This window comes from Antedon bifida, chromosome 3 (genome assembly GCF_963402885.1).
Source record: "Antedon bifida chromosome 3, ecAntBifi1.1, whole genome shotgun sequence".
NCBI classification, from domain to species: Eukaryota; Metazoa; Echinodermata; class Crinoidea; order Comatulida; family Antedonidae; genus Antedon; species Antedon bifida.
This window is the reverse complement of record NC_136228.1, coordinates 32644735-32656942: the sequence shown is the minus strand read 5'-3', so window position 1 is coordinate 32656942 and position 12208 is coordinate 32644735. Positions and strand designations below refer to the sequence as shown.

The following is a 12208-nucleotide window of genomic DNA, read 5'->3' as shown; positions in this document are numbered from 1 at the left end:
CATAAGGCCCATTAACTTGTGTCTAGGGGTAAAGTAAAAGAGCTATACTATTATAAAATGAAAACAAATTATATTATCCATGTACAATTTACACTAACTTCTTTACATCATTTCATAAAATAAATAATATATCCATTAATAAATATAAGTAATACTAATAATATTGTATTGTGAATATTTTAAAATAAGCATATTTTCTTATTACATAAAATAAAAATGGAATGTTCCAAAAGACCAAAATTATCTAACGCCCTCTATGCTATTTAAATTTATCAAAACGAGATCGAGGTGAAAAATATTACTTCCGGGGTATTTTCGTTGGAGCATGTTAATTTCTCTCGATTAACAAAATCTGGACCAAGAATATGTTTTAAATGTTTACTGTGAAATAATTTCAGTAAATAAAGGCTAATATGACACGAAAGTGTTTAATAATTATTTTATGTGGCATTCCAGCAGTAGGAAAATCAACGTTCGCAATAGATTTATTAGAAAAATTAAAAACCACTGAGGCTGAGCTCAGAAAAGTAGCCACTACGTTAGTTTGTTTTGATGATATTATCCCGAACGATGGTCTTGATGTAGAGTATCAGGTGTCAAATCCAAACGATGTAAGGGCCTAGAGTTTTACTAATTTATTAGTAAAAGATGTGAATGATATTAATGCATAATATAAATGATACAGTTACTGCTTTACGGTTCGGAAGATGCGGAGCATTGTTCATAATTCGTAATATTGCAGGGTCCTTCAGATGAGATGTTGAGCAGTTCAAACAACCTGTATGCATGTTAACAATAAACTCTCAAGATGTACATTATATTAATATTATTTAATCAGTATTTAAAAAAAAAGTTCTATTATCTATTTACAGGAATCAAAGCGTCATGGGATTTGGAAAGAATATCGCTTGCGTATATTAAAAACAGTTGACGAGATTATATCTAAGATTGTTAAAGATGGTGCGCCATTTTTGACTGAACAACCAAAACAAGATGATGGAACGGACGATATTTATAAATATGTACAAATGAAAGTCCAGGAGCAGTTCAAATCAAGCTTACAAAAATGTCTCAAAACGAATGAATGTAGTTGTAGTGACAGTGAAAATTATGAGATGTGGACATTTTTGGATAAAGATGTTCTAAATAATACCAATTTTATCTTTATTTTAGATGATAATTTTTATTACAAAAGTATGAGATATCAATATTTCCAAATTTGTAGAAAATGTAAGTATAGTACATACAATGTTAACTTTTGAGTTGTAATTTTAAAGTAAGACAAATAATTTTCTCAACACTTTACCTCTTCTTTTTTGGTTTCAGATAGTATTTCTTTTTGTCAGATTCAAATTAATTGTCCACTAGAAGTTGCTCTCATCAGGAATCGCTCACGAAGAAAAAGAGTTGCAGATGACACAATCATTGACATGGCAACTAAATTTGAAGCACCAGATGGCAACAGCAAAGATTCCTGGGAAATTATGTCAATTCAAATTGATGGCAGTAAAGAACTGACTGAAGACACTTGGTAATTCCAGCAATACTACTAATACTTTAGAATTGCATACCGTCTATACTTTGCATACTTAGCAAGTATATATTAAATGGGTGTGCTAGTGTACTCTCGCACCCAGGAGCCCATTCGGACTTTACAATTTACACATGTAATGGTCGCGTGCCGTGTAAATCTTGATTATAAACCAGCTGTTTCAAAAACCAAACGCATGAGGTGGATTTTTCAATTACACCTTAAACCGCAAGCTGATTAACCATAAGATAAGGAGCAATTTGACCTTACTAGTGTAAAAAGATGCATGAAATATGACGTTGCTGTGTACATTTTTTTTAGTCCCAAGAGTAATTTAGGTTACATGTGTAATTGAGTTTAAAGTCCGAACACAGCGTAGGTGAGACTATCCGTCAGTTTAGTGTTACCATTACCATGACTTGAACTTAACCCTACAGATAATAATCTCAGCCATGTGAACAACCTTCTGCAATAAAACATTTACATAGAAAATTAGTATTAAGTATGTGTGTATGTCTTTATTTAGTTTTCTTTGTTCAATTATTTTGTTACAGGCTTGCTGTTTTTGCATTGGTACAGAAAGCATTCTCTCATCCAGTACCACCAGTTGAAGTCGAAGACCATCTACAAAAAGTGTGTTTGAAAATTATATTATAAGATCATTATCTTTCAATCTTGTGGAAAAGTTTCATCAGATTTAAATTAAATATGATTATTTAAAATGAGTGGAGTTGTGGCTTGGTGGTTATGATGCTTGGCTACCAATCTAAGGGTCCTGGTTCAAGTCCTGTCAGTATCAGGATTTTTTCTAATGGCAAATTACATTACATACATTAAATACATACATATTACTGTTAATGCTTGTAATTTTTTTTTTAGTTTTCGTCCAAATTCATTATTTTTCATATCGGAACGAAAGGAACTCAACTTATTGAAATGAGTTTCTTTATTACAACATTCAAAACAATATGTATTAAAATGTAAATTGAAAAGACTGAAGACATTTAGATATTCAAATTCTTGGATTTAATTTTTGCAATTTCAGGAGGAAAGCAGACTCGGTTGTTTAAAGAGCATAATCCACCAAGGAGATCAAACTCTAAGACGGTTGATTAGTGAGAAGATGAAGATGAATAAAGGTTAGGATTAGGTTAGGATTATCTATAGATTGGTTCAAAATGCTTCACTCAGTAATCATAGGATTATAAATTAGATGTTAAAATGTCAGAAATCTAGAAACATTCTCATTATTTAAAATATTGATTTGATAAATGTTTACATTAATGACAATTTTGACAATGGATTCCAAAAATTGATAATTTTTATTTTAATTATAATTATTTAAAACAAATATATTTCAATTTCTATATTTTTGCATTTGTATCTATGTATTTTTATACAAGATAAAATAAATTGTTATATCATCACTTTGCAAAGGAGCGTTTGAAAATATTCCATAACAAGTTATATCCATGTTTTTCACACAAAAAATCTCCCTTAAGTCTTTATACCCTTCAAGAAATAATAAACATAATGTAACTTTGCTTTATAGAACAGGGAATGCCTAAATCAGAGATGAAAGTACAATCGTTGAAACTAAACCAGGCCAGACAAGAGATTTTGGAATCATTACGAGAAGGCACAGTAACACCCCAATTATCAAATGATGGCGGGGATATCGAAAAGGAGTTGCGTGCAATTTTTAATCAACATCTTGATGAACATATGAAAGTTTAAATGAATAGTTTTTTAAATAATTGTTCAATATCGGCTGTTCTCAAATTTTCGTCTGGCTATTATTTTTATTATGATCCAGAGTGCTTGTTTTCAACCACCATAAGAATAAGGAGCTTTCGAAATAGCGACACAGGTTAGTGGAGACGCACAAGTCAGAAACAACCCCGCATTGCCTCCCTCCAGGCAACAGCAAATCGCTGAAGTTGTCTTGTATCCGCATGCGCATTATAAATTGCACGCTCGGTTGTGCGCCCCACACTGCCACGTCACCAAGTCGCCTTGATATATTATTCATTAATACTAGGATTTACAACAAATGATCAATAATAATAACATTGTCACTTTTATAATAAATTTATTATTTGAAAACAAAATATTGATGGATCGACTAGTGTGTACAATTGCAATACTGACCTTTTATTTCAATGACTTAAGGAGCACACTTGCCCTTTATTTCAATGACTTAAGGAGCACACTTGCCCTTTATTTCAATGACTTAAGGAGCACACTTGCCCTTTATTTCAATAACTTAAGGAGCACACTTGCCCTTTACTTCAATGACTTAAGGAGCACACTTGCCTTTTATTTCAATGACTTAAGGAGCACACTTGCCTTTTATTTCAATGACTTAAGGAGCACACTTGCCTTTTATTTCAATGACTTAAGGCTCTCACTTGCCCTTTATTTCAATGACTTAAGGCTCACGCTTGCCTTTTATTTCAATGACTTAAGGCTCGCGCTTGCCTTTTATTTCAATGACTTAAGGATTTAGCTTTCTTTTTTTTCAATGACTTAAGGCTCTAACTTTTTATTGTGGAGACAATGTATTTCATCACATAGCAAACTACACACATTTTTTGTAGAGTGTTTAAATGATTCTGAAAAAGATTACAAATAAAATCAGCCCAATCAACGCATTTCTTATTCCTTGATTCATGAACACGCATGAAAAATAAAAATATGTGTTGGTTTATCGTTTACAATAAACTTTTAAAAATTGTTCGAAGAACATAAAGAAAATTAATGTTTTTTTTTTAAATGGAAGTTCATAAAGTAATGAGGCAGATGCATAGAAATTATAAAGTATTTTCAAAGGTAAAAAGCCTTTTTAAACCCTGTACTTTTAGAAGTACTGAAGCCCATAGCAACGGTTACAGCAACCAAAGTGTTTCAGTTGTGAGTCTTGACAGGGGAATATGCAGATAAAAGGAGATAGTTGAAGGTAGGCTTAGAAAACAAGAATCTAAAACTACTGTGATGATGAAGTCTATTAAACTTTATGTGACAAAAAAATGTGATGTGCCCATATATGGACATGATGATGTCATATCACTACTATATTTGGGAATATCACTACTATATTTGGGTACATCACACTGTTTTTGTCAAACTAGTTTGATAGTGTAGACAGAGCTTTACGCGTTGCTATATCATGTGTAATTGTTCCCTCAAATAGATTATAGATATCATGCATCCTTACAAGGCCTTAGTAGAAACATTGTATTGGGATGAACATGGAATTGAACCCAAACATTTGTGGTTGAGAAATTAGCACCAAGCTACAGTTACTACTCTAATCAAACCGGATATTTCAACTGAATATTTTCAGACTTAATAATTTTATCAGTTCTTCATTATAAAACCTCATGCTCTGTCTATTAGACAACATTTGTTTCATTCAACTGAAAGGACTTAAATTCAATAAATGCACCACATAGCTTATTTATGTAACTTGCATTGACCTTTGACACTCGGCATTGTCTTTTACATTATTCCATGTTTCTCTTTATACCGTCTGGAAAAAGAAAAATAATTATTTACTTATTATTATATTTTACACATTAGAATATGCCAGGGACTGTAAATTGGAATTTAAAAGTTTTCAGTAATGATATATAATGCCCATTTTAACAAACAAATATATCTTAAAAAAAACAAATATTAAAGATGTATTGTCCCTTGAAACACAAAAAAATTAAAGTCAAAATATACTAAATTTAAATTGGCCATATCAAAGTAAGATTAAAGTTATTCACTTTAAGTCGAAAATTCGAGCCAAAAACAACAATTTTACGTAATTAACAGCTAAATTAATTTGATTACATTTCGTCTGGAAAATAGTTGCGATTAAAAGTAAACAAAGATTTTAAACCATGAGTACGCATTATGCATGATGCTAATTAGGATTGTTTACAACTCGTCACGGTTGAGAAGGTGTTTTCACACAGATCGCGAGGAAGTTTTATGATTATGCATACAGAGTAGCCAAATAAGCGCATTGCATTATAAGATATGTTTTGATCGAAAACTTTGACTGGAAGTCAAAGTTATTTTTTGAACCAAAAAACGTCTGTATTTCAGTTAAATGATTTTTTTTCCAACTAATTTTTGGTGAAAGTTAATAACTATTATGATACTTCAAAATGACCCACTTTTTTTCGAAATCTTTTTATTTTTATTTTTTTGGAATTTGACAAAGGGACAATACATCTTTAAGTAAATATTAATTACATACCTTCTGGCATTGTCAAGTAATGCAGATTTTCTTTCTTCAAAAGACTGCATTCTTTCATGCGAGTTTCTACTAAATGTAGCTGCAGCATACTTCGCAGACTGAAATTAAACCAAAATTTCAATTTCAAGAAAATAAATTCTCAGCCAAACCAGCAAAATGTCTGTTTTAAGTCAATTAGAATGTGAAAACTCTTGTGAGATTATAGTCTATCATAGGTTACTCTCATTCAAACCCATTTATATACCCCACTTTAAGCATATATTTCACTAGGCAAATTGGTTCGCATGAATCTAAAAGGGTCAGCTTATACGCATGCATATTCATGTTCTCATCTTCCAAATCACCCTCTGTGACGAAGTCTAGTTTCTTGAATTTTTCGCTTCAGTGAAATTGGTAGTGCAAATTGTTTCTACTTTTTGTGAAGCGAAAAATTGCGCAACCAATCAGAACTCATGAAATGAAACTATTGCGAATCATAAAGGTCAGCAGAAACGCGATGAACATGAAAATCGCAGCTATTCGCTCTTGTAGTGGAATGGGTAGCACAATTTTTTCCAATGCGAAACGTTGGATTCGCGCGAACAAATTTGCCTAGTGGAAAACTGGCTTTAGAGGATTTTCAATGACAGCATGTGTTACAAATTCTCAACCCTCACAGAGGATGTTCGGAAATAAAATAAAATATTTTAAAATTTAAAAACGTTTTATCAGGCTTACCCCAGGTGGTACTATCGGTGGTTTAGAATCTTTTTGAGATGACAAAGGAGTTGACGAAGACTCGGGTGTATATGTAACTCTTTTTTCTAGTATATTAGAAATTGTTGTATCAATGCTATCTGTTCGAGCTGAAATGTCAAAAAATCACAAAAATATTATTTAAATGTTTATCGTTCGACTTTTGTATCACCAACATTGTTTGCTGATATATAACATCTGGCCGGTTGTTTAGATACATTTACAAAAAAAATTCAAAAAAATAATATTTACAATTTTTGTTGTTGAATATGCCATTTTAATTTAACTGTTGATTTTGTCTTTTTATAAGTGAAATCTGATTTTATAAATCTTTATTTTTCATGATTTTAAGGGAAAATATATCTTTAAACTAAATAAAAAATATACAGGCCCAGCCTAGCCTAGCGGGGCCGGTCCAAGTCTATACCTATATCCTGTAATATAACTTGAATGGGAACATCAACTAAAACTTCTTTAACTTGCTTAGCCATTTTATGTTGACGTGAAGTGGCTTCAATTTTGTTTTCTGTTAGTCTTGCTCCTGAATGATTCAAGAAGAAAATCAGAATAATTATTAATACAGTAATGTTAATAAGTTGTTTTGGGTTTCAATATAAAATAATTGTTGACATTAATATTGTCTTGTTCACATTTCTCAATGCTAACCTGATGGATGTTGAAACAACATTCTTTTTGCATACGATACTTTATCAGCACTTGTATGATTGGTTGCCAGAATCTTTAATCTTTCTGCCATTATTGTCTGTACCTTATGGGCAAATTCATCAACGCTATCAGATTCCTCTTTATGAATAACTGGTAAAAATCTGCAAAGACATTCAAATTATTTGATAATCAGCAAGAAGGCACCAGATTGACACTGTATCACAGAATTTGCCTATGATACAGAAGTCACATACAGGTGACACTATATCACAGAATATGCCCATACTACAGGGCGCATACCTATGTATTTGTAAAAAATGCTCTTACTTTAAATGAATAACTGTTACAGGAACAAAGAAAAACCAACAGATATCCTGCCACCATCGACTACCCAACACTTCTAAGCTGACTGGAAATAATGGACGGGTAGCGGTAACTAGCACTGGCTGGACTGGTTGGTCAAGTGAAAATGACCATGAGCTACAGTATATAAAAGAAAAAAGGATTGACCATTTAAAATGCAGTACAGTGTTGGTATTGAATTAAATAAAACACCTGGTTTTACCAGTTTAGATAACTACCAATACCGTAAAACCTTGAAAAGAAGCCCATGGGCTTCTTCTTTTTTTAGTGCTCTTGGATGGGCTTCTTTTCGAGATGGGCTTCTTTTCGAGATGGGCTTCTTTTCGAGAGTACTTTTGCAAACTGTAGAGGGAGGCTTCTTTTCGAAATGAATGCTGTAAATTTTGTGAATTTCTACTACAATAATGTGACTTTTGAGACATTTTTTCAACCATGAAATTATGTTTAATATACCAATTAAAAAACAATATAAAAAGCAAAAAAACAGTCCTGTGATTCACCGTCAAATACAATAATTTCGTCATCATCTCAATACAGTATGAGTAGTCTATCTCGAAATGAAGCCCATACTATCTTGGAAAGAAGCCCAGGGGGCTTCATTTCGAGATGGGCTTCTTTTCGAGAGTACTTTTGCAAACTGTTTTTTTTTGCAAACATCTTTTCGAGATGGACTTCTTTTCGAGGTTTAAGCCCATGGGCTTCTTTTCGAGGTTTTACGGTATTTAATTAAAAAAAAAAAAATATTATAAGAATAAATAAATAGTTTACCTACCTATATTTAAGTAAACCATGTGTTCCATTAGTAACAGCGCCCTCTGGAAAGCTGAGGATTGGCAGTTTCTTTGTTAGACAATGTTGTTTTACATTTTGAATTAGAATGTCTCTACCTTGTTTTGCTCCCATCTCCTTGAATCCAAGAAGCCATGTTAAAACGGAGGGGAGATTCCATACACTTGGCTAAAACAGTAAAACAAGAAACATGTAAATAGGCACTTTACTTACATTTGCCTCTCCCTACCCAGGTGTATAAAATGGGTACCGGTTATATCAAGACACAACTTTGTTCTGATTACTAGCTACATTATTATGGGAGTATGAGCCAAAAAAATGGCTGGGTAATAATGTGCAGCGCATTGAGAGCTTGTTTATATGCGATATATAAGAATGAACTATTATCATTATGTCAAATAAATACATTTATTTTACATCTCCCTGTAGCAGTCAGATAGGCACAGTAGAACCCCTATAAAGGGGACGCCTCTGAAAAGGGGTTGGCTGTAGTGTTAAAACGTATATTGCCACTTATTTGTATCACAGGAAATTGTCCCCTTAATAGGAGTGTCTCCCCTCAATATGGGATGTTCTGAGACTTCCTTGTGAAGAGTAAAAATCTGTCTCACTTCGTACTGGTCAGTAATTCCACCTCACCTTGAAAATATTGAATTAACAAAATCAATTCTGCTATCATCATGTACCGTAAAGCTTTGTCTACACTATCAAACTAATTTGACAAAAAAGTGTGATACGATCACTTACGATTACAGATGGCAAGATAAGGTCAATAGCGGCATGATCTAACGTTGAAACGTGATTGGCCACAATAACTTTTGAATTTGGATCACAATTTTCAATGCCCTCTTGAGTAACGCACAAGCCAAGAACAAGAGAGAAGACACGCAAGACAAACCTAAGACAAAATATACATCAAATACAAATCTACTGTGAGTGTTTGTTAATGAATTTCATTTTGATCTTTACTTAAATAGTATTTTAGTCTTTAATAATAAAATAATTTAAACAAAATAGCGTGTCTTGTATGGCATTCGCTTAAAGGTTCCGCTCCAAGTAACCTGAGAGATATTCTTACTGTGCGGAATGTTTCTCGCAGTACACGTTCAAGCACCAGCAATGTTAACCTGGCAATCCCACGAACTAAACGAAAGACATTTGCTGTTCGTTTGCCGTAGCAGGACCCAACATTTGGAACAGATTACCAAGTCACATTAAACACTTAGACATTTAAAGACACTATATTTCAAACAATGTTATGATACCGATTGATGTGAAGCGCCGCTGATTATAATTAAATGTTGTATAAATGTGCGCTATACAAGTAATAATAATAACAATAATAATAAATTTAACAATTTCAATTTTTACATAATTAGTTATTTAAGTATTTAATTGTTACTAAATCAGTTCTGAGAGTAACTTGTTGTAACATTTCTAATCAGTATTTGCTCCTGGTAAACTATGTACTTTTTATTGACTAAAGACAGACAGCGTCATACGACAAAACGTCTTGACTCGTCGGTGCTGTCCGAGTTGAATCACGACGAGTCGTCTTGAGATAGCGTCGGGCGTAGTTTTTAGGTCATTGGGAGAACATTAAACATGTCTTATTTTCTTCTCCCAACGAGGTGACTCGTCGGGCCTCATGTATGACGCTGTCTGATCTGACCTTTACCGAATAACTATTATTATTGTTAAATACTTACGCTCTTATTGGAGAAGACTTTGGAAGAATACAAGAGATGAGGAATGTATGCAATCCAATGAATATTCTGAGGGTGACCAGAAAAAGACCAACTGGAAAGTATGGAACCAATAGGTATGCTACTAATCCACTTGGAAACCTATACAAAAAATGTATTAAAATATGTATTTATTTTTATTTATTTAGGCAAATTGCTAAGGATAACCATAAGCGAATTCATTCATTATCCTTCTTAAAGGTGGCAACGGTATTCACAAGACAAACATATACACAAGATGCTCTATATGAAATTAACTTAGAATGAAACCGACTCCAATTAACGAGAGGCAAGCCATGATTTTGAGTCAGTATATACCATGTTATTTAAACATAATCAGTGCATCTATTGATATATTAATTCTTATTGATATATTAATATTAGTTCTTTTGTTTTGTAAATGTTATTGTATGTTTGTTAATAATTAAACCAGGATGATTTAATTAACACAACTGTGGTCATCATCCCACATTTTTGTTTTTTTTAATAGGTGACCGGTCACTATGCATACAGTGCACTATGTATATCTAATGCAATGCAAAAGGAGAGCATATGACTGACCCACTCTTTTTATATAGAGCACAATTAGTTTAATTATTGCATGTTTATTGTATTTTTGTGAGGGTCCCTAATGATCAGCTTCGGCTGGATGGACCACCCTCGTAAAATATTGTTGAAATAAAATAAATAAATAAACAATATGATTTTTTAAAAGCGATTCATTTTTAGAATCATCAAAAATGGTGACATTACTTCCTATTTTCCCATCCCATCATTCTACACCATTCTTCCAACTTTAATAATAATCACAATAATATTAATAAAGAAAATAATTGACAGATCAATGAATTATAAATAAATTGCTGCTTGAAACTTACCTGCTCCTACTGAACAGATTCCTGATATCATCTGCACTGTTTGATGTCATTTCAGATCCTTGTACAACACACAACTTTACACTAGAATTAGAAAAATTATTACATACAAATAATAAACTAGTTTTGTTGTTTGCAGGAGTTGAGGAATAGTGAGCAATATGTGAGCACTTAAAAGCCTTATTTATATGTTACTGTAGGTTAGCCAGAAAGTCTAAGTGCTACGATTACTCTCATGAAGTTTTATTGTGGATAATGGTAAGGTAGGCCTAGGCTAGGTAATTTTGTGTTGAATTCACTACATCAGAAGTCAGCTTCATGGCGCATGTTCAGTTAAATTAAACCATTGGGAGGTATGTGCGACGACAAGGGACACTGTGCCTTTGATAAGGCCATTACTTCATCTTCTTTTTTTTTCAATTATTATTAAACATCTTATTTATTTAGCGAACAATCACTAAACCTAAGAAACCAGTCTAGTAGTATTAGTAGTACTGCCTTACTTATACTAATCTACGCGGTAGGGCCTCTGTATCATCCGGTAGGGCCCGGCAGGGTTTTATGTTATCAAAAGTACATGCTAACATTATATTTAATGTTGCTATTGTGAAATTTAATTGTACATTTTATACATGTTTTAAATGTTTATTTTTATTGCTGAAGACTGCCATCTGTGAAAAGGAGTTTTGTGGCAAAGAAATTGAAGATTGATGCGTTTTTTAATGAAAAGTTTAAGAATAATTTAACTGATTTTTTTAAAACTTGTTTCTGGAAAGAAAAATATATTGTAAATAATTATAAAAAATATAACAATTTAAATTTACTACTACTAGTCTAGTTTAGACTCGAGAATGTATTGTTAGTAACATCATGTAGGCCTACTTGATCACTCTTTATAATAAACCCCTGCAGGTCGTGGATTAGTTTGACCGAACAGTTAGGCCTCTCCACGCCTATTATTATCATTATTAAGAGGTCGGTAGGGTAGGCCGACTGACTGCACTTTCCAAGGGTCATACGAAGGTTCGGGAGAGGACAGGCCTAGGCTAGCAAGATATTAAGAATAGGCCTACTAAACCTATCCTAGGCCTCGATATAGCCTATCACAATGCTCAATAACTTATTAAATAATAAACTAGTAGACATAAATATTTAAAATATTAATAAAACCTTTTATATACCTATTATTTTTAACTACTTATAATTATTTATTTTTTTGCAATGTGTCGAAGAAATCTCCATGATGCATAGC

At 32.6% G+C, this 12208-nt stretch overlaps 2 protein-coding genes across 3 annotated transcripts; one reads left to right on the top strand and one right to left on the bottom strand.

Moving 5' to 3' along the window:
* Nucleotides 1-318: 318 nt before the first annotated feature.
* On the top strand, nt 319-3605 carry LOC144837682 (L-seryl-tRNA(Sec) kinase-like). The gene is made up of 6 exons (XM_078692899.1): nt 319-611; nt 873-1230; nt 1327-1531; nt 2086-2164; nt 2577-2670; nt 3084-3605. The coding sequence occupies exons 1-6, from the start codon at nt 414-416 to the stop codon at nt 3266-3268; spliced, it is 1119 nt and encodes a 372-aa protein (XP_078549025.1). The 5' UTR covers nt 319-413; the 3' UTR covers nt 3269-3605.
* Nucleotides 3606-3640: 35 nt separating this feature from the next.
* LOC144837681 (lipid droplet-regulating VLDL assembly factor AUP1-like) lies at nt 3641-12208 on the bottom strand. 2 transcript variants are annotated; one of them, XM_078692896.1, is made up of 11 exons: nt 12138-12208; nt 10960-11040; nt 10046-10183; nt 9084-9234; nt 8320-8504; nt 7512-7664; nt 7185-7345; nt 6946-7059; nt 6501-6628; nt 5784-5881; nt 3641-5063 (listed from the first exon to the last, which is right to left on the bottom strand). In XM_078692896.1, exons 2-11 carry the CDS (start codon nt 11007-11009, stop codon nt 5033-5035), a joined length of 1209 nt encoding a protein of 402 aa, XP_078549022.1. In that variant the 5' UTR covers nt 11010-11040; nt 12138-12208; the 3' UTR covers nt 3641-5032. The 2 variants fall into 2 exon arrangements, with proteins under 2 accessions (XP_078549022.1, XP_078549023.1); XM_078692897.1 differs by having other exon boundaries at nt 10960-11033; nt 12127-12207.